The following is a 23,875-nucleotide window of genomic DNA, read 5'->3' on the forward strand; positions in this document are numbered from 1 at the left end:
CTAGATCAGAATATCGTCAACACAAATGAGCAACATGATAAGTTAAATTGTATCGGCAAAACGAAAACATACGTGTTTGATTTTAATTAGGAAGCAAATATTAGGAAAGTGCATTTTACTGAGTAAAACAATAAAGCAAATTGTGAAAATATCCTGGAACAACAAGAAAAGATGATCACTATTAAAAGTAAACGTTCTCAATAAAATTGTTCAGTGGTGTCAATAAATGGTGTGTGGGACGTCAGAAGATAATGCTTGCATTTTGAGACAAAAAACAAGAATTTATTTTTTGCATAGATGTTTGAATACCTCGGATTCTGATCCCACTCTATTGTCACTGGGCCACCTATCTTCACTCGACTTACCTATCCCTACATTTATCCACTTTTTTTTATATTGAATTCAACTTTCCCCGTCACTACTCATTTCCGTCATTCTTGTTCATACGCCCCTAATGTGTTCCTCTTTATTCATTCACTTTTATTGGCCACTGGAATGAATTATAAAGGGTTATTCGAAAACATGAAGAGCAGTCAAATAAAATCGGAAAACCCGCCACAACAGGAGAATGGAATGGTTCCATTCAAAAGCAATCACCACACCCACTAATACAGTTACCTCACTAGGTGACGACACGATCAATTCCTGTTTCATAGCCGGCCACTGTGGCCGAGCGGTTCTAGGCGCTTCAGTCTCGAACTGCGCTGCTGCTACGGTCGCAGGTTCGAATCCTGCCTCGGGCATGGATGTGTGTGATGTCCTTAGGTTAGTTAGGTTTAAGTAGTTCTATGTCTAGGGGACTGATGACCTCAGATGTTAAGTCCCATAGTGCTTAGAGCCATTTGACCATTTTTTGACCTGTTTCATAGGACGCGGTCAGCCGCTGAGGGATCTACAACCGCGTCCACTCTTTCACTTCCCCGTCCGACTGAAACCAATGTCTACGCATGTCTTTCTTCTGGGCACCAAAGACGTGAATTTTCACGATGGAAGATCCGGACTGTGCGGAGGATTTTGCAGTGTTTCACTATCAAATCGCTGAATCGTAGCCTTCGTCCGATTGGCAGTATGGCTGCGGGAGTTATCGTGGAGCAGGATGGTTTAGCCCTACAGTATTCCTGGTCGTTTTGACTTTATAACGTGTCGCATTTTCTGCAAAGTGTCTTCATAGCACTGCGCATTGATTGTGGTTCGACACTCGAGAAAAACCGACGAGCAGAGGGCCGCTACAGTCAAAGAAGAACTTATGCAAACAGTTTCGGGTTTCTTGGAGGGCGGAGGGGGGGGGGCGAGGGGGGGGGGATGTTGGACGTTTCCAATGTTGGCTTTGTCATTTGCCCCGGGCTCGAAACGGTGGTACATACCACCTGTAACGATACGGGACAGAAACACATGCCCTTCCTCGTGGTACCACAGCAGATGAATCAGACTTGAAGCCATTCTGTCCATCTTCTCCCCCTCCGTCACGTTATACGGCACCCACTGCCCGCAAATTTGGCGGTAATGCAAGTAGTCTTTGATGATGGCATAAACGGAGCGATGGCTGATGCAGAGCTGAACACGAATGTCTTCCTCCGTGATTCGTCGGTCTACTCGAGTAAGGCTATCAATCCGCCCCATCAGATCAGGGGATAATGGCTAGATGGACCTCTCTTGGGTGCCGATTGTCTTGCATTGAAGAGCCCCTTCTCGGAAACTACTCTGCCACTCGTGTATACACGTCAGAGGCATGCAGTGTCCACCGTACACAGCGGACATGCGACTGTGAATTTCGCTTATGCCAGCAAACTCAGCCACCAGAAAACGAACTACACCTCTCTGCTCCTTTGCTTGCCTCAATGTCAACAGATGGGCGGACACGATAGACTAGTCCGCCAACAATCAACGTGACAACCGATCATCTGTATGCACCGGTGAAGTTGCACTATGCCGTTCCCCAACCAGGGCGGTGACAGTATCGGAACGTAACAACAGTGGGACCATCTATGGGGCGGTATATGTATTATGGCGGGAGTTCCATTTTCATTTGACAGACACTTATACCTCTGGGATTTCAGAAGAAGCCTGCATAAAAAACTACGAGACATACAGGAAAATGACACCAGTCGATACAGCATCTCTCCAAGTCTCGATTCATAATATGCTCCGTGATGACATACCTACAGTGCGTACCACTAAGGAGTATGCGTGCAAAAACATGTGAAAAAATTATTCGCTCCATATTGTTACAGGTAATTCGCTTGAACTTGCGGATAGACAACCTAAGGAACAGATCTCCAAAAGGTGGCGGAGGGGGTCAGCATCAACAGCGATTTCAACAAGTCGCCTGCATATATTGACGTTTATCGCACCACAACCCTTATTGAGCTCCTGTAATATGGGTTAAAAACTTGGATAGATGCTCTGCCCAATGATACGCATCTGTTATCTGCAGGTCTTGTAATTTTTGCGTAATCGTCTTCTCAAACCCCAGAGGTACTTAACGAATAAGCGTGTGTTTATCAAGCAGCCGATGCGCTGCTTATTACTGAAGCAGCGTCATTATTGTTTCTGTCTTTTCTCTGTGTTCGCAGCTTATTTATACCATCGTTTTTCCTCCCTAGTTCCACAAACATCAAGAAATTATTTCCCTAAACTTTCTACGGAAGTTTTATAAGGGGCGATTAAGAAGTTTACGCTTGAGGTCGCTGCAGTGTATACGCAACGAAGCGCGACTTCGACGCGAGTATATACGCACCGACATATAGACAAGGAATTAGTGTGGTATTCGTATCTTTCGGTCGTGCGTGCGATGAATGCAGAGATGTGAACGATGGCGACGTTATTACCAAATACGTCCAAATAGGACCAAACTGCTGTTATTCTTTCCTTGGCCGCCGAAGGACAAACACCGACAGACATCCATTGGAGAATGAAAAATTTGTATGCAGCTGCATGTCTGTCGAAAACCAACATTGTGGAATGGTATACCAAGTTCCGTGCTGGTCACGATTCGACACAATATGCCGGTTGAAGCAAACCAGGCGCTGTATCATTTATGAGATACAGAGGCGAGCGACTGCGCCGGGACTTACCCAGTTCACTGCTAGTAGCGCCACGTCACCTTAACGCATCTGCATGTAGCACACAAGTACTGCACCACAATTTAGTATGAAATTAAAAATCAAAATTTATGTTTAAAACTTTGTTAAATTATAGTTTAGTGTAATAATGTTCCAAATACCAAGTCTTGATGTTCTAAACTTAGGAAAAATGCCGTTTTACGAGAAAAATCAGAGGCGCTAAATAATGACGCTAGGAAGCCAGAATTTGGTCAGAAGGTGCAGTTGGAAGTTATAAATAAGTGATGCTGGTTTCCAAAACCATAAAACAAAAATTAACGCCAGAATCCACGTATTTCGGAAAAATCAGAGGCGCTAAATAATTGACTTAGAAACTTGAAAGTTTGTTTTATGCTTCAGTACACCCCAAAAATAATAACAGAGAGTCCACGTTAATCTACCACTTATACTTCTTGAGTAATTAAATAAAAACTAATTTTGTAACTAAAACGTACCTAAGTGTTGTAGATTAAGTACTTGAAATTTTAATGATAGAGGATTTTGGTTAAACCAGATGATCAAATATATCAAATAATAGAGCTACACCAAGTTTAAGACTTGTAACATAAATAGCAACTGATATAAGTCTTAGCAAAAGTATGGTTCAGAGGCAACAATCTACCATTAGTTGCACTAAATAAATTCTATTAAGCAAAGTTTTCATTATAGCAAGCTGAAACTTTCTACGTGATTTCAAACTGCTTATCTGCATACCAGCAAAAATTAAGAAGTTTCTGAAGTAATTGGTAACTATATTATTAAAGATTATGTGCCCGAGATACGGTCGTTTGTAGACTGCCGTATGCAAATAGACAACAGATGTTTTCTCGGCAGTCCGCACCGGCACCTCATAAATACAGCCCCTGAAGCAGTAGGAAGGTTCAATTCGCTCTCAGACCCTGTGAGGTCCACGCCAGTTAAACGTCTGGTCGCGCTCTGCCTCGGATGACGTCAGACCTGAACTGTGACAAGCCCGTATTTGGCAGTGAAAACGGATAGTGAACTCGCGAGGACTGTACACCGTCCTAGATCGTTTAGAATTCGGTAAAATAGCTGTTAGTGTGCCATACGTGTGAAATTCAATTCCGCGTGGCAAGTGGTGAATTTATTTCCACTTTTATGGCGAGCATTAATTTTTGAACATTTATTGCGAACTTTCAATTGAGTGATGTTAGTCAGGGCGAAAAACAATCTGGTAGGAAGTTACCGTAGAGGTCGCCTCTGAACTGCTAAAGGTGCTGTTAGGTTAGAAAGACTTGTTTTCGATTGACCATAACGCAATTTTAAGTGTTGTTTGTGAGAAACTTTAATTAAATTAAATCTTTGGAACTTTAAACTTTTATTGAAATCATAGTCCTGATCCTGCAAAGAAATGGAAAATAGACACTTTTCTGCACTTCCGTGCAGACTGGAAACTAAGGTCAGTATGTTTCCCTTCGCTTTCTGGCTGACCACCAAATTAGTTGCCAGGCTCACGTGATTAAAGACGGCATCAAAACTTTAAACCAGTGAAGTAACTTACTCGCCGCCCAAGACGGTCAGTCCGGGAGGCATGCGAGCACCTGCCCTATAGTCCTCCTCGTTCCCCGTGCGACGATTACACCTTCGGTCCCTTAAAAAAGTCCTTGAAGGGTCGACGACTCCTGTCAGACGAGGATGTGCAGCAGGCTGTTACAGACTTCTTCGCGCAGCAAGACACAGTAATTTACCAAACGGGTATCTTCAACCTAGTGCTATGGTAGGGTGGTTGCCTCAATGGTCACGGCTATTTTGCCTGATTGGCATACTGATTCTGGACTGTACGGCCTGGGGAAATTTTTTATCCCACTCTGACAACCTCCTTGCTAAAACATTACTTACCACATGTGTGTCCCCACCAGCAGACTATCGTCGCTGGAAAACTATAAGTAACGGCTGACTACTTTCTCCGTTTGAAAACTATCGCCCACGTCACGCCAGCAGCGTCTCAGTGCCTGTGGCGGAGGGGCCGTGTGATGCACATGTTCACTGCCTCCGTCCCTGCACGGGAGTGAGTTGTTACCTGGGACGTACCTTGCAGCGCTGGAGCATGAAGCGGAAGCCGGAGAGCGTGTCGCCGGTGCCGAGCGACAGGTCGAGGCTGGTGATGGCCGGCGTGACGAGCATGTGCAGATGCTTGCGGTGCAGCACGTGCTCCTCCGCTATGGCGGCCAACAGGTCCTCCAGCAGCTCCGGCGCTACAACACAAATCGTGCACGCCGTCCACTCCCTTCCTGTCGCTCGCACCATCAGCTGTTATTAGCAACGCTGCGGTACCAGCCCGACGGCACTTCCCAAACAGCGACGCTCTACAGCCTGCACGTGGTTCTACATCGATCACATTGTGCAGATCATCACCAAAACCCTGACACGGTTCTATGGGTATTGATGTCAAGAGCAATGAACATTGATCGGTTACTGGATTGCGACCACTTTGTTGCCCCATAAATAATACACTACCGGCCATTAAAATTGCTACACCAAGCGGAAATGCAGTTGATAAACGGGTATTCATTGGAAAAATATGTTATACTAGAACTGACACGTGATTACGTTTTCACGCAATTTGGGGGCGTAGATCCTGAGAAATCAGTACCCAGAACAGCCACCTCTGGCCGTAATAACGGCCTTGATACGCCTGGGCATTGAGTCAAACAGAGCTTGGATGGAGTGTACAGGTACAGCTTCAACACGATACCATAGTTCGTCAAGAGTAATGACTGGCATATTGTGGAGAGCCAATTGCTTGGCCACCATTGACCAGACGTTTTCAATTGGTGAGAGATCTGGAGAATGTGCTAGCCAGGGCAGCAGTCGAACATTTTCTGTATCCAGAAACGCCCGTACAGGACATGCGACATGCGGTCGTGCATTATCCTGCTGAAATGTAGGTTTTTGCAGGGATCGAATGAAGGGTAGAGGCACGGGTCGTAACACATCTGAAATGTAACGTCCAGTGTTCAGAGTGCCGTCAGTGCGAACAAGAGGTGACCGAGACTTGTAACCAATGGCACCCCATACCATCACGCCCGGTGATACGCCAGTATGGCGATGACGAATACACGCTTCCAATGTGCGCTGACCGCAAAGTCGCCAATCATGGATGCGACCATCATGACTCTGCAAATAGAATCTGGATTCATCCGAAAAATGACGTTTTGCTATTCGTGCACCCAGGTTCGTCGTTGAGTACACCATCGCAGGCGCTCCTGTCTGCGATGCAGCGTCAAGGGTAACCGCAGCCACGGTCTCCGAGCTTATAGTCCATACTGCTGCAAACGTCGTCGAACTGATCGTGCAGATGGTTGTTGTCTTGCAAAGGTCCCCATCTGTTGACTCAGACATCGAGACGTGGCTGCACGATCCGTTACAGCCATGCGGATAAGGTGCCTGTCATCTCGACTGCTAGTGATACGAGGCCGTTGGGATCCAGCACGGCGTTCCGTATTACCCTGCTGAACCCACAGATTCCATATTCTGCTAACAGTCATTGGATCTCGACCAACGCGAGCAGCAATGTCGCGATACGATAAACTGCAATCGCGATAGGCTCCAATCCGACTTTTATCAAAGTCGGAAATGTGATGGTACGCATTTCTCCTCACAATAACGTTTCACCAGGCAACGCCGGTCAACTGCTGTTTATGTATGAGAAATCGTTTGGAAATTTTCCATATGTCAGCACGTTATAGGTGTCGCCACCGGCGCCAACCTTGTGTGAATGCTCTGAAAAGCTAATGATTTGCATATCACAGCATCTTCTTCATGTCGGTTAAATTTCGCATCTGTAGCACGTCATCTTCGTGGTGTAGCAATTTTAATGGCCGGTAGTGTATCTAGTTTGTGTTAAGGAGTTTCTTCCAAAAGTTTCGGGGATAAAATTCTCCAGCGAACCAGCGAACCCTTTTCGGCTGTAACGGAGGTGACGTTCCTCGGTTAACGAATGCGACTTGGCGCAGTCACTTCCCGGCACTGTCAGAGTGAGGATCACAGTTGGCGCTTAGTGTGTTTTGATTACATGTTGAGACTCGAGATGCAGCGGTTAATCGAGCGGCGATAGTCAATCAAATTTTGAGTTGAACTCAGAATATCGGGTTCTGAGACGGTGGGCCTGATTCGAGAAGGAAGCCATCTCTCAACCAAGAATTTACGTGTGGCACAAAATGTTCCGGGAGGTTCGAGAAAGTGTCGACAACAACGAGCGTTTTGTGAGTGTCTCAACGTCCCAGAGGCACAAAAATGTGGTGAAATAACGAAATATTCTGAACCGGGATTGATGCCTGAGTGTGATAATGATGGCGGAAGCCTCTTCTATGCCGAAATCGAAGGTAAATGAGGGTAGTCTACAAGAAAAAGAAAGCTTGTAACAAATAATTTGATTGCCACGATGAAGAATCTAGGTTGGTCGATCAAGGGGACGCAGCGAGGATGAATTTTGCTTCAGGGTAGAAAGGAAACAGAAGGATACCCTCATGAAGATGTAGACGAACCAGTCACTTTAATGCGGCCACTACCTGTGTCCGACGTAAACGCCCAATAACCACTCACAAACGGCAGGTAGCAGCCCTAACAGTGGAGAGAATATAAAGCGTGTCGGGGGACGTGAACAACAGTGCAGTCGTTGTCGTATTGCGCAAACGGAGCGAGTTATCTGACGTCCAAAAGGAGATGATCATTGGCTTTAGGGCCAAGGTTGGAAGCATTTACGAGAAGGCTAAGTTTTTAACCTGCTGGAGTGCCACCGTGGTTAGAACACACCGTGGATGGCAAATGGGAGCTATCCAAAACCATGGTCAAGACAACTATGGTTGTAAGGTGTCAGGCAAATCCAACACCTTCCATGAAAACCCTGACATGATAAGCAAATCCAGTAGTATGTCACATAGCTCCGAATAAATCGAGACATTAAATTAACCAAAGTAATACGAGTAACGAGTGAGCAAATGGAATACCACAGACTAAGACAAGAATGCCTAAATGCATGTCATACCTTCCCACCGTGAGACAGACGCAGTTCCGAGGGGAGAAACGAGACCAGAAGCCGAGAGCAGAACCGCGTTAAGCTAGAAGGCCTTACGATAAGGGACGGAAACCCACATCGCCAGCTAACCGCCATGACCACCCCCCAGCCCATGTTAAAAGATAGAGCCCTCCAGAAGAACAGTATAGATCTTACGATAACACTAAAAGGGCCACACCAGCTGCAAGTTTTAGCGTGAAACTTTTTCGCGTCTCTGTTACGTTGCAAACGTTAAAAACATTGCCCCACCACGAAAAGTATAGCGTTTCTCATTGGATAGACAGACTTTTTGTAGGCGGAGCTTAAGGTTAACATTGAGACCCTGATTAGTCAGATGAAAACACAGCCAGATAGTTTTTTTAAACCAACTTCGGTAAATTGTAGTAAGGAGAAGTTAGGAAGGAGTTGCTTCCGAGTCGGCGAGGTGCGTGGAGCTGTGCCGACCGACGCCCCCTAACACGGCCTAACCAACGACAAGGTAATAAACGCACGCGATGCCGCATAACAGCGGATAAAGCTTCACTCAGAACTGCAGAAGTCTCATCTGTTACACCCCCGTTTTGCGCAATACTAGTGTCGATCGTCAATTAAAGCTCACGGTATTCACTTTTGCTACGTAAGTTAAAATCTGAAACGCGATGATTTTTCTGTTATATAATTATTGAGAAGCCACATCAGCCACTGTAATTTACGACAAGTTAGATAAGTAATTAAAGAAAATTGAGGGTCACTGTAGACCATTTTGATAGTTTTCTCTTTTGTGAAACTTAATTTAAACCTAGATTATAGATGTGATATGGCATAGGTCATCCTTCGATCCATTGTAGAACTGGGAAACCCATTCAGGGAATATTCGTTCACATTTTTGTTGAATGCAGTTGGTTTTTATCATCCTGTATTAAAACATTTCCTTTTATCAATAGTGCGGTTTATAAACAATGTTTTATGAGTAGAATAAAATTTCCAGTGGTAAACTTGACTGCTTTTTCGACGTTATTTTACCAGCTAACTAAAAATAGGAAAGCCTTGAACCCACTAAATTTAGTTAGTATTAAGATTCTTTTACAGGGAGTGCAGTGGAGCTGTCGCTGAAATCATTAAGTATTTGGTTGTATCATCGCTAGTCTCACTGAACTCTTCTGAACTCTGCATGTCATGTGTGGTCTGGCGTCTCCTTACCAGCAACAGGTCCCAGGTTCAAACTAGTCAATTCCCTAAAAAACACGCTCAGAGCGTCGTTGCGCGAAAGTGGTAGGGAGACACGACATAGAACAACAGACACCACGCAGAATGTTAGAAGGTGCAAAACGGGCCATAGGTGACAGGGATGCACCGGAAATGTGTACGGGCGAATAGACGTGCAACTGTCGAGCAACTGACCGCCCAGATGACCCAAGAGTCTACATTCAACGAACGTTGCTGCGTATGGACCTCTGCAGCAGGCACCTGGTGCATGCACCTGTGTTAGCTGCCGTTCATCGGCGACGGATGCTGGAATTTGCACGCCAGTACCGCAACTGGATGTCTACTCAGTGGCGACAGGTGCCCTTTCAAAATGAATCATGTTTTATGACTGAAAACAAACATCCTGCAACGATCGTCGTAAGAGGGAGCATTATCGTCTGAGGAAAGTTTTCGTATCCTTAGGGATGTCCATGCCTACATGAAGTTTGTTTTTCCTCGGCATAATGGCATCTACTAGCAGGACATGCAACATGTTATATAGCTCCCAGTAAACGATGGTGATGCTAATAACACCAGGACGAGTTTACTACACTTCCCAAAACACCAAAATGCCCGGATTTAAACCCAATTGCCGGCAACTGTGGCCGAGCGGTTCTAGATGCTTCAGTCCGGAACCGTGCGACTGCTACGGTCGCAGGTTCGAATCCTCCCTCAGGCGTGGAAGTGTGTGATGTCCTTAGGTTAGTTAGGTTTAAGTAGTTCTACGTTCTAGGGGACTGATGACCTCAGATGTTAAGTCCCATATTGCTTAGAGCCATCTGAACCATTTGATTTCTAAACCCAATTGAGAATTTATGGCATCACCTCGGTCGGCGTCATGGATCTTCAAGCAAGAAATCTCGCGCAGCTGGCCACGGCACTGTAGTCGGCATAGCTCCACATCCCTGTCAGTACGTTCCAGAACCTTATTAACTCTCTTCTTGCACGTCCCGCAGCGATCCGCGCTGCAAAAGATGGCCGGCCGTGGTAGCCGTGCGGTTCTCGCGCTGCAGTCTGGAACCGCGGGACTGTTACGGTCGCAGGTTCGAATCCTGCCTTGGGCATGGATGTGTGTGATGTCCTTAGGTTAGTTAGGTTTAATTAGTTCTAAGTTCTAGGGGACTGATGACCTAAGATGTTAAGTCGCATAGTGCTCAGAGCCGTTTGAACCATTTGATTTTGCAAAAAGATGGTTATTCAGGCTTTTGACAGACGGTCACATTAATGTGACTAGAGTGAGGACTGATGTGCGATTTTTCAGTGTCTTCTAACAAGGGAACCTCCCCATCGCACCCCCCTCAGATTTAGTTATAAGTTGGCACAGTGGACAGGTCTTGAAAAACTGAACACAGATCAATGAAGAAAACAGGAAGAAGTTGTGTGGAACTAGGAAAAAAATAAGCATAATATACAAATTGAGTAGTCCAAGCGCAACATAGGCAGCATCGAGGATAGTGTCAAATCGGGAGCGCCGTGGTCCCATGGTTAGCGTGAGCAGCTGCGGAACAAGAGGTCCTTGGTTCAAGTCTTCCCTAGAGTTAAAAAGTCTTCCCTAGAGTTAAAATTTTAATTTTTTATTTTCAGACAATTATCAAAGTTCAGGCACTCACACAAAATCAATTTCACTCTCCAAAATTCCAGGACATGTTCAGATTTGCTTGGACATATGCAGGATTTGACGGTCTACACACGGAAAAATTTGAAAACGTTAAAAACATTTTTTTTGACAGAGCACAGGGAAAACTGAGCGACTGTGAAACTGTTGCATTCATTTGTTGCAGTTTATGTGACAAACTCTTGTGTTTTCATCACTTTTTTGAGAGTGATTATCACATCCACAAGAAAACCTAAATCGGGCATGGTACAAGAATCTTTTTACCCATTCGCCAAGTGTACAAGTTAGGTGGGTCGACAACATATTCCTGTCATGTGACGCACATGCCGTCACCAGTGTCGTATAGAATATATCAGACGTGTTTTCCTGTGGAGAAATCGGTTGACCTATGACCCTGCGATCAAATGTTTTCGGTTCCCATTGGAGGGGCACGTCCTTTCGTCTACTAATCGCACGGTTTTGCGGTGTGGTCGCAAAACACAGACACTAAACTTATTATAGTGAACAGAGACGTCAATGAACGAACGGACAGATCATAAGTTTGGGAAAATAAAGAAAGTAAAATTTTTATTTCAGGGAAGACTTGAACCAAGAACCTTTTGTGTCGAAGCTGCCCACGCTAACCACGGGACCACGGCGATCGTGAGCTCACCTATCCTTGACGTTGCCTATCTTGCGGATGGACTAGTCAGTTTGTATATTTTGCTTATTTTTTTCATAGTTCCATACAACTTCTTCCTGTTTTCTCGAGTGATCTATGTTCATTGTTTCAAGGCCTATCCACTGTGCCAACTTATAACTAAATCTGAGGGGGGTGCGATGGGGAGGTTCCCTCGTAAGAGGACAAGGCTTAGGCTCTGAGTGTATTATACATGCTTGCTGGGAGACGCCTGATCCAGTTCAACCCGGCTGCCATAACGTACACAACAGCAGCCGCCTGGAATATGCATTGCTAGGACTCTCTGGACGTCAACGCCATCGAAATATTGCCTGGTAATGGTGTGGAAAGAAGCAATCCATAAAAGATCATTAGCAAATGTTCGGTTTGTCTCAAAATACCAATATATACCCAGAAAAGCAACTATAACGAAATTGTTAAATTGATAATCATATTATTGTTTCATTTTAGTGTTGTGATGGAAACACGTTCATTGTTTCAGAAAAGGTATAACTCACTCACTCCGCCTTCAGGTCACGAGTGGCCTACCGGGACCATCCGACCGCCGTGTCATCCTCAGAGGAGGATGCTGGTAGGAGGGCGCGGGGTCAGCACACCGCCCTCCCGGCCGTTATGATAGTTATTCTTGACCGAAGCCGCTACTATTCGGTCCGCAATTGGCATCACGAGGCTGAGTGCACCCCGAAAAGTGGCAACAGCGCATGGCGACCTGGATGGTCACCCATCCAAGTGCCGACCACGCCCGGCAGCGCTTAACTTCGGTGATCTCACGGGAACTGGTGTATCCACTGCAGCAAGGCCGTTGCAGAAATGGTATAACAGATAACAATAATTAATTTAGAAGTAACAGACATATTGTGAAATAAAAGCAATTATTTCATATTTTAAATACAGCCAAGTGACTGCCACACCTGACTCACTTATTTGGTACTGACTGCAAATGCCCCATGCAAGTACAATTTCATATCTAAAAAAATAATTAATATAAATTACACGGAGGTGACAAAAGTCGTGGGGTAGCGATGCGCAAATATACAGACGGCGGTAGTATTGCGTATACAGGGTACAAAAGGGTAGGCACTGGCGAAGCTGTCATCTGTACTCAGGTGATTCATGTGAAAAGGTGTCAATGTGATTACGGCCGCACGACGGGAATTACCAGACTTTGAACGTGGAATGGCAGTTGGGGATCAGGAGCGTTTGCGCAGAGTTGTCGGTGCTAACAGACAAACAAAACTGCTTGAAGTAACCGCAGAAACGTATTCGTTAGGACCGTGGGATGAATTTGGCTTTAATGGGCTATAACAGCAGACGACCGACGCCTGTGTCCTTTGTAACAGCACGACATCGCCTCTGCGCCTCTCCTGGGCTCGTGACCAAATCGGCTGGGCCCTAGACGACTAGGAAACCTTGGCCTGGTCAGATGCCTGTCGATTTCAGTTGGTAACACCTAACGGTAGGGTTCGAGTGTGGCGCAGACCCCACGAAGGCTTGGACCTAGCTGTAAACAAGTCACTGCGCAAGCTGGTAGTGGCTCCATAATGGTGTGAGCTGTGTTTACATGAAATGAACCGGGCCCTCTGGTCCACCTGAACCGATCATAGACTGGAAATTATTATGTTCGGCTTCTTGGAGACCATTTGCAGTCGTTTGTGGCCTTCGTGTTCCCAAACATGTCACCGGGCGTAGTTCGCGAGTGGATTTAAGAAACTTTTTGACAGTTCGAGTGAATGATTTGGCCACTCAGATAGCCCGACATGAATTCCAGCGAACATTAATGTCAGTTAGCGTACAAAATCCGGCACCGGCAACACTTTCGCAATTATGGACGGCGACAGAGACATGACAGGACAGGGGACATAAAGTGCAGGGGACTTCCAACGACTTGCTGAGCCGATGCCACGTCGAGATACTCAGAGAAAAGGAGGTCCGACACGATATTAGGAGGTATCCCATGACTTTTGTCACCTCAGCTTCTCAAGCTGTTAAATAGAGTACGAGGGTTGGAACGTTAATAGTGGCAACTATTTATTTACAGCTCGTACAAAATAGATACGTGTTTCAAAGTAGTCACCAGCATTGTGTATAACCCGTTGCCAGCGATGTGGAAGTCGTAGGATACTCTTAACAGTGCCAGTTGTGTTGACAGTTCGAGCGGCGCGGTCTATTGCCCGACGAATTTGTAGCATTTCTGAAGCGAATGCGGCGAAGAGTTTCCTTCAGTTTATAAATCTTGTTCAGCTTACGAGGGCTTAAGTTAGGGGAGTGCAGTATGCGCCATAGCACTTAACAGCCCCATCAGTCAGACGAATCAGTAGCAGCTTGTACTGTACGTTCTTGAGCAGTGTCCTGCAAAATGATGGTCAGGTCCGGCAGAAAGTGTCATCACTTCTGTCTCTATGCTGTTCATTTTTGGAACACAACCTACGACCAGCTTAGAGACAGAAGTGATGACACTTTCTGCAGGACCTGACCATCATTTTGCCGGACAGTGCTCACGCGCGTACAATGCAAGCTGTTACTGATTTGTTTCACTGATGCGGCTGCTAAAGGCTATACCACCTACTGCACTCCCCTGACTTAAGGCCCTCGTGAGTTCAACTCTATTTCTAAACTGAAGGAAACTCTTCACGGCATTCGCTTCAGAACTGCTACAAATCCGTCGGGCAATAGACCACGCCGCTCGAACTTTCAGCACAACTGGCACTGCTAAGAGTATCCTATGACTTCCACATCGCTGGCAACGAGTTATACACAATGCTGGTGACTACTCTGAAGGTCAGTAAAACTTTGAAACTCGTATCTATTTCGTACGAGCTGTAAATAAATAGTTGCCACTATTAATGTTCCAACCCTCGTAAATCCACCACTGTACTAGTAAGCTTCCCATAGGAGACCCAACAGACTGCTCACTAAAAGTGGCAATTGACGAAACATCACACAGCTCTGCGTCACTTAGACACACAACTTTTCTTGAAAAAAATTAACTGTTGGCCTGAAGGTTATTCAGTGACAGTGGCAGATTTCTGAAGCAGTAGGTCTCGTAGATTTAGACTGAATCTAAGTCACACAAAGGGTATACTCGTAAGGTGTTCTAGAGCTTAACAGGTACAGCATGCTGAGAGTTTTGTAAGCAGTGAAACAGTCAACAGTCGACACTAGTTTGGAGGGCAGTGAAATGTTCATACTTCTTGCAGCAATCCAACAACGTGCCTCTGACAATAATACACGCACAAGGCATACAGGGGTTAGATAAAAATACGGAAACACTATGAGAACTGTATGCTTGAACATAAAGGCAGACTCTAGCCAAGCCGTCAGCTTGCGCTGTTGTATTTGACCACGAACGGCACCTGTGCAATGTTCTCAATACTTTGCAAATCCCAGCCGTGGTCAGAACAGTGTACTGTGTAGTTGTGAGTGCATCACGTTGGAGATAATTAAAAGAGAACGTGAGCAAATTGTTGGTACTCGTGTGGTGGGTGGTCCCTAACCAGCGTAGTTTGGTGTCTCAAAAAGCGCGAAGTCGAATATTTATACCACATACAGGGAAAGCGGGAAAATGTCACCCACCACGTCACAACGCAACCGAAGGTGTATGTTGAGGGACTGTGATGAAAAATATGTGGGCGACGGGTGCAAAAGTCACTGCAGAACTGAATGTCGCAGGACGAGGTCGAATTTCTAAGCCTTACATCAGTGATGCAAATGTCCGTAACTACACTCATGCTCATAAATTAGGGATAATATTGATACATGTTGAAATAACGCTCTGGTGGGCGGTTTGCTTGTTTACATCACCTGGGAGTATGACCATGCGGTGCATTTGACCAGCGGTCGTCGCACGGTGGCGCTGGCAGCATCCACACACGCAGAGGTGTGTTGGTGCATGTCAGAGTACTGTGCAGCGAGTAAGTCTGCAGACATTTTCAGACGTGCTTATGGTGACTGTGTTGAAAATGGCTCAAAGAACTCATATTGATGATGTTATGAGGGGTAGAATAAGTAGGGCGACTGGAGGCTGGTCAAATACAGTAGGCCGCAGCAAGGGGCCTCCGTGTGCCACAAAGTGTGATCTCAAGATTATGGCAACGATTCCAGCAGACAGGAAACGTGTCCAGGCGCTACAGTATGGGACGTCCACAGTGTACAACACCACAAGAAGACCGATATCTCACTATCAGTGCCTACAGACGGCCACGGAGTACTGCTGGTAGACTTTGCTCGGGACCTTACCGCAGCCACTGGAACAGTTGTCTCCAGACACACAGCCTACAGACGACTGAACAGACGTGGTTTATTCACCCGGAGACCTGTAAGGTGCATTCTACTGACCCCTGGTCACAGGAGAGCCCGTAAAGCCTGGTGTCAAGAACACAGTACATGGTCATTGGAACAATGGTCCCAGGTTATGTTCATGGACGAGTCCAGGTATAGTCTGAACAGTGATTCTCGCCGGGCCGGCCAGTGCGGCCGAGCGGTTCTAGGCGCTTCAGTCTGGAACCGAGTGGCCGCTACGGCCGCAGGTTCGAATCCTGCCTAGGGCATGGATGTGTGTGATGTCCTTAGGTTAGTTAGGTTTAAGTAGTTCTAAGTTCTAGGGGACTGATGACCTCAGATGTTAAGTCCCATAGTGCTCAGAGCCATTTAAACCATTTTTTTGATTCTCGCCGGGTTTTCGTCTGGCGTGAACCAGGAACCAGATACCAACTCCTTAATGTCCTTGAAAGGAACCTGTGTGGAGGTCGTGGTTTGATGGTGTGGGATGGGATTATGATTGATGCACGTACACCCCTGCATGTCTTTGACAGAGGAACTGTAACAGGTCAGGGGTGCAGTGGGTCCCACCTCCCTCCTGATGGATGATAACGCACGGCCCCACCGAGCTGCCATCGTGGAGGAGTACCTTGAAACACAAGGTATCAGGTGAATTGAATGGCCTGCCTGTTCTCCAGACCTAAACCCCATCGAGCACGTCTGGGATGCTCTCTGTTGACATATCGCTGCACGTCTTCAAACCCGTAGGACACTTCAGGAGCTCCGACAGGCACTGGTGCAAGAATGGGAGGCTATACCCCAGCAGCTGCTCGACCACCTGGTCCAGAGTATGCCAACCCGTTGTGCGGCCTGTGTACGTGTGCATGGAGATCATATCCCATATTGATGTCGGGGTACAAGCCCAGGAAACAGTTGTATTTCGTAGCACATGTAATTCAGGACGGTTTTCTTAACTTATCACCAATACCGTGGACTCACAGATCTGTGTCGTGTGTGTTCCCTATGTGCCTCTGCTATTAGTGTCATTCTTGTGTAGTGCCACGCTGTGTGGCACCACATTCAGCAATTATCCTTAATTTATGAGCATGAGTGTAGGAAATGTACCGAAGGCATAAACCCTTCACTATGGAGCAATGGAAGAACGTTGTCGGATGAGATTTATTTCACACTCTTTCCAACTTCTGTCCAAGTTTACATCCCAAGAGTGAAACTTGGCGGGGTTCGATGATGATGTTGGTGGCCAAATCGTGGTATTCCATGGGTCCCATGGATACCGGTACCCTGCGTCCAGGGCTGTGAGTGCGAGAATGACGTATCTTCCCTGGCCACCACAGTCAGCAGATCTCAGTATTATTGAATATTTGTGGTGTAATTTGGAGAGAATTGTACGTAATCGCTATCCACCGCCATGAGCTATGCCACTAATCACGCCCTGCTGCGTTCTACGATCTCTGCATCTGCAGCTACATGTTTACCCGGCATGCCATTATTCAGTATATGGCGCATGTTACCTCGTACGAAATTGACCGGTTCACTGATCTATTCCACTCGCGTAAAGGGCGAGAGGAAAGAGAGAATTTTTATCTCCTTGTACGCAAGATGATCTCTTTTATCTCACTGTCATGGGCTCCATGGGAGACATATTGTTTAAGCACCAGTTGCAATTACGTCGAATATCGGTTTTCTAAATTTATGAAATGTTGAAATGTGTGTGAAATCTTATGGGACTTAACTGCTAAGGTCATCAGTCCCTAAGCTTACACACTACTTAACCTAAACTATCCTAAGGACAAACACACACACCCATGCCCGTGGGAGGACTCGAACCTCCGCCGGGACCAGCCGCACAGTCCATGACTGCAGCGCCTCTGACCGCTCGGCTAATCCCTCGCGGCTGTACGTAGGAGGATCAAGACAGCATGGACGGCATGTGGTATTGCTTTGTATTACTGATAGATAACATCACGGAGGCCTCGAAGAGAGGCAGTAACACCCCAGAAATGTAATACCTGCTGTCCAAATTATCTGCTACGTGAAACAGATGTAGTCATATTGTGTACGTAGTGCCACCTCATAGCATCACGCCAGGTGCTTGGCCCACATGAACGATGACGCAAGCGATCTGGCCACGTTCATTTTCTTTGCAGCCTCCACATACGGCACCTCAGATAGTGGCGTTGCACACAGAACCGGGAGACAACGTGGAGCCCATTCTGTGTCCATTCGTCTCTGTGGCGGCATCACCATCGACGTACCTCCTTCCACTACCATGTCAAGGAAAAGCGCAACAGTTGTCACCATGGTGCTACAACATTCGACACACTGTCCGTGCGTAGACTTGTCTCTCTGAAAATAAGCCCATTTCTTGGCTCAAGGTTCGTTACGTGGGTGTACGATCCTGCGCGGCCGAGGGAACAAAATTTCTGTCCTCTCGGGGGTTAGTTAAGTGGCACCTACGAGATATCGCCACCAATGGGAACAACACAATAAACGGCAATTTCAGTAGCCCATGATCCTGAGACTGTCGAATTATGACACAAGCTGAGAGATGGTTCTCCTTACACGCCCCATAACACTATTTCTCACAAAAAACCAACTGACCTCTGAATGAGAAACCGCTACTTTATCTTCCCTTATATACAGAATCTAGATGACGTTACGTCTACTTCGTGTGGTTGAACATTTGTATATCCATGTGTGTAACACGTTTGATGTCGAACTGACGATTTTTACACGCCACCTTCATGATGCTTGAATCTTAATGGCTATTAGTGTGGTGTCACCGCCAGACTCCACACTTGCTAGGTGGTAGCTTAAATCGGCCGCGGTCCATTTAGTACATGTCGGACCCGCGTGTCGCCACTGTGTGATCGCAGACCGAGCGCCACCACAAGGCAGGTCTCGAGATACGGACGAGCACTCGCCCCAGTTGTACGACGACTTTGCTAGCGCCTACACTGACGAAGCATTTCTCTCATTTGCCGAGAGACAGAATAGCCTTCAGCTAAGTCCATGGCTACGACCTAGCAAGGCGCCATTAGCCTTACATAGTTTGATAGTTATCGTATGAAATGTCTCATCAAGAATGCTGTATTCACAACAAGGATAAATAAAAGTTAAGTATTCGAGGAGCTGCATACTTTTCTTATTAGCATTCAATACTTATCCTGTTCCAGAATTCACGCCCGTCTGCGTTAGATAGCGTGCATTTCGGCCTCCTCTATCTACAAGGTGTTGGCACATTTGCCAACACATCAATTAGTGTAACAAACTCGCATTCCTTCTCTTCTTCATGGAGTGGATATGTGTTCATAATCGAAAGCAAACCCAGTGCTGCATGTCTATTGGAAGGTTAACAACTGGGAGTAAGATTCTACTTTATATTTCTCATTGAATTGACAAGTACATCCTGGATCCAGAAAACATACGATGTCAGTGCTCCAGTGGCAGCTTGTGCAAAATTTTATCAATGTGCCACAATGCGATGGCACAGCCTTTTGACTTACAAGGATAGTAATTGTAACTTAGCTGAATATATTAATTTTATGTATATACACTGAACTGTTTAAATACATTTAAATGTTATAATTAATAGTTTAACATTTCGAGGAACGTAAAAAAAGTGCTGGCAATGGGAATCGAACTGAAGCTGACAAAATTGTCAGTCAGTTCATTTTTTTACCTTCATTTTGTTCGTCATTATGTTCGGCATGTTGTCTAGGAGGACGTATAAGATGTCCCTTCAAGTTCATCGTTGAGTACCACACTCAATTCCCAGCCTTCTGACTAAACACGCTGAGCTACCATGCCGGCATGCACTTGACCACAAGACCATGGCACCATTATGTCAACTGCTACTCAAAAATCCCTCATATTCTAGCCTTGTACTTTCAAAGAAAAATACTGAGCTGGTGCTGTGCATGACGTGACATCAGAACATGTCCACTCAGAAACACACGACTGTGTCCCTTCTCTGAGTTGATCGTAATGCGACTGACCAACGTTTCAGCACTCGACACTGGTTTGTAATTATCGCAGAGAGAGCGCTACAAAACATGTTTTCCTCCGCTTTACAGGGCTATTACAAATGATTGACGCGATTTCATAAATTCACTGTAGCTCCATTCATTGACATATGGTCACGACACACTACAGATACGTAGAAAAACTCATAAAGTTTTGTTCGGCTGAAGCCGCACTTCAGGTTTCTGCCGCCAGAGCGCTCGAGAGCGCAGTGAGACAAAATGGCGACAGGAGCCGAGAAAGCGTATGTCGTGCTTGAAATACACTCACATCAGTCAGTCATAACAGTGCAACGACACTTCAGGACGAAGTTCAACAAAGATCCACCAACTGCTAACTCCATTCGGCGATGGTATGCGCAGTTTAAAGCTTCTGGATGCCTCTGTAAGGGGAAATCAACGGGTCGGCCTGCAGTGAGCGAAGAAACGGTTGAACGCGTGCGGGCAAGTTTCACGCGTAGCCCGCGGAAGTCGACGAATAAAGCAAGCAGGGAGCTAAACGTACCACAGCCGACGGTTTAGAAAATCTTACGGAAAAGGCTAAAGCAGAAGCCTTACCGTCTACAATTGCTACAAGCCCTGACACCCGATGACAAAGTCAAACGCTTTGAATTTTCGGCGCCGTTGCAACAGCTCATGGAAGAGGATGCGTTCAGTGCGAAACTTGTTTTCAGTGATGAAGCAACATTTTTTCTTAATGGTGAAGTGAACAGACACAATGTGCCAGAACTGCGAGCTCGCATCAACGATGCTTTCGAACTCATTGATGGGGACATGCTGCGCCAAGTGTGGGAGGAACTTGATTATCAGCTTGATGTCTGCCGAATCACTAAAGGGGCACATATCGAACATTTGTGAACGCCTAAAAGAACTTTTTGAGTTTTTGTATGTGTGTGCAAAGCTTTGTGGAAATATCTCAAATAATAAAGTTATTGTAGAGCTGTGAAATCGCTTCAATCATTTGTAATAACCCTGTGTTTGCATGTCAGCCTGCATTCGAACAGAAGTGGCATAATTTTAGTATGATTAGCAGTCCACATTCGAATAGAAATACCGTAATTTTTGTGCTATTTCCAGTTCGAACTCGTAGAGAAAGAGCGTAATCTTAATGCGTTATTTATAGTGTGCTATAGCACATTAGCACATGAAACCCTGTCGCCGTTGCAGTGTTCGAATAGGGTACATGTATAAATGGTAATACACAGTAGAATACACCTTTGGTTTACAGTATTCCTATAACCTTATGGCTGAAAGCATCTGTCAATACTGCATTTTCCCCTAGCTGTTGTACTTATATTTTAGAACAACAAAGCACATGTCTGTCACCAACATCTTGATCACGAATGTTTCTTGAAACACAGTGACTTCCACTGTTTATTATGGAGCCTGATGCATAGGTCTCAGATGTACAGAGTACTTGTGTAGCTCTTCAAAATATTACCACGCAGGATCACTTCAGTTCGTAATACGAAATAGGGCTCAAGAATGTTTTAAACAGCTGATCATAATTTCTGATCAGCTCGTATGGCGCGCAGTGACTGGAGCAACCGTTAGAGAACTTCCATCACTGAAATGGAAGGTATTGTTTTGAGCACTTCACGTAGATTACGTCTTCCATAATGTTTCTACGTAAATTATTTCTACAAATGGTCAATTGAACTCTATTTTCATATAGAGCAATATGATCACACATTTAAAAGAAAACGAATATGTGCCTGTGATTAAATAATATTTCTTGACTAGTAGGTGTCTTTCAAGACTAGAGAAAATGTGGTCTCAGGAACACCGTAAATAAAATCACAAATTTTTACTAACGATTCGGAAAACATGCACTTGAAACTATGAGAATTAAGAGATTCTGTTTTGTATGAATCCTCTGATTTTTAAAAGTTATTTACAAATCTACAGTGTGAATACACTTACTGACACCTGATTAGGTAACAAATAAAAGCCATCATTTCTGAAGTTCAGATCTTTCAACTATAATGCTGCTTAAACTAATACGAAATCTCACTAATGGCGACAACAAACATTACTTATAATAAAATCAAATTCTCATGTCTGTGAACAGCTTTTCACACTACAGAAGTCTCCTTAACAATACAAGCAAACAAAGTGATGAGCATACTTCTTAAAACAGCATAAAGGAAAGTATTTTCATTGATGTAAGATAGACAGGTAGAATGTTTAGGATGTGCAAAAATGAAATTCGCTCTTATGAAGCTACCGACCGTATTATTGGTCCAAGTGACTACTGCGTGTATCACATTTTGAAATTTATGGCTCCTCCTTGACAAAGACACTTTATTTATTCTTCCTCAAATACTTTTTGGCGATAGTACACCAAAATTGGGGGTTTTCTTTTATTCTTTACCACGTGAATAGTGACTGTTATAAAGCTGAACATTTTATTTTTTTAAATATTGCTATGAATTACTTTTCTCTAAAACGTGAGTTAACACATAATATGCTCTCTTAAGTGTCAGCGAACCTTCTGGTTACAGCGGTAATTTTACGGTTTAGGAACAAAGATGTTATGTTAAGTCATATATAAATTTAATTAATAGTAAGGCACTCATGGTGCAGATGGTTTGCTATTTGAGAAAGACGTAACAGACCACCAAAGTTGTGACATATAATAAATTCAAAAAGTAAAAGGAACCCTGTTGAACTTTAGCAAAAACTAATTCAAAGCAACAATAAAAAATTAAGGTGTTTCTCTATGTGGCAATTTACACTAGTGATCCAAAACATTATGACCACTTGTATAGTAGTTTGTTTATCCGTCTTTGGAACGAAATACATCACTGATTCTGCGTATCAGGGAACCGACAGTTTGTTGCTAGGTTAGCGGAGGCATGTGGCATTAGATATCTATGCACATGCGATATAATTCGAGTAAATAACGGGCCGCTCATTTGCGTACGCGGTGATGGCGCCAGATAGCGACCCAAACGGGTTCCATAGGATTTACATCAGGCGAATCTGGCCGCTGAGACATCAAAGTGAATTCACTGTAATGCCCCTCAAACTGCCGTATCGCGGTTCTGGCAACGAGACGCGGACAATTCTACTGCTGAAAGATAACATCGCCGTCCGGGAAGACGTTCAGCATGAAGGGATGCAGGTGGTTCGCAGCTGTCAGAGTGTCTTCGATTACTACCACAGATCCCATTCAAGCGCAGGAGTATATGTCCCAAATGCTCTCACCAGCCTGTGTGCGTGGTGAGCTGCACGCTTCGAGCCTCTGTTCACCAAGATGACGGCGTTTGTGGAGACGATCGTCGACCTAGCGTAGCAAACATGTGATTCACCGGAAGAGCCGACGTGCTCCCATTGATCGATGGTCGAATCCTGATGGTCCCGTGCCCACTGCAATCGTAACTGACGATATCGTTGGGTCAGCAGATCAACACGTAGGGGAGCTCCATGTGTAACAATGTACGATGAATCGTGTGCTCCAAAACACTAGTGCGTGCACCAGCATTGTGCTCTTTTCGGCAGAGATATCACATATCAACATCTATCCTACTTTAGAGGCCAAACAAGCCTGAGAACCCCCCGTTCTATCAAAGATCGTGGACGTCCAACCATTTAGCGCCTAATGGTAGTTTCGCTGAGCTTCTACCTCTTCCCGTAGACGCTCACGACAGTAGCACGTGAGCATTCGACCAGCTTCGTCGTTTTCGAGATACTCGTTCACAAACTCTGCGTAAATTGTCAAAGCCTCTTATCTCTATGGATTTCCCCGTTTGCAGTCCGCATCTTCCCTAGGGTGATCCCCCGTCCGTGTTGTTACCGCATCACGTGCCCACAACTCCACCCGACGATATCCATCGTCGCGGTGGGCAGTGGTCATAATGTTTTGGCTTATCATTGTATATTCACGTTTTATAGGTTCAAACCAAAACCACTGAT

The 23,875-nt window shown here is 45.3% G+C and overlaps 1 protein-coding gene across 2 annotated transcripts in view; it reads right to left on the reverse strand.

Moving 5' to 3' along the window:
• LOC124555088 (EIN3-binding F-box protein 1-like) overlaps nt 1–23,875 on the reverse strand; it is a 577,244-nt gene that overhangs the window by 437,155 nt on the left and 116,214 nt on the right. The window contains exon 2 of one of the 2 annotated variants that reach the window (XM_047128882.1): nt 5,154–5,317. The exons of the other annotated variant lie outside the window; for it this stretch is intronic. Coding sequence (XP_046984838.1) covers nt 5,154–5,317 — 164 coding nt within the window. The remainder of the gene's footprint in view (nt 1–5,153; nt 5,318–23,875) is intronic. 2 annotated transcript variants of the gene reach the window in all.

Source organism: Schistocerca americana, chromosome X, assembly GCF_021461395.2.
Source record: "Schistocerca americana isolate TAMUIC-IGC-003095 chromosome X, iqSchAmer2.1, whole genome shotgun sequence".
NCBI lineage: Eukaryota > Metazoa > Arthropoda > Insecta > Orthoptera > Acrididae > Schistocerca > Schistocerca americana.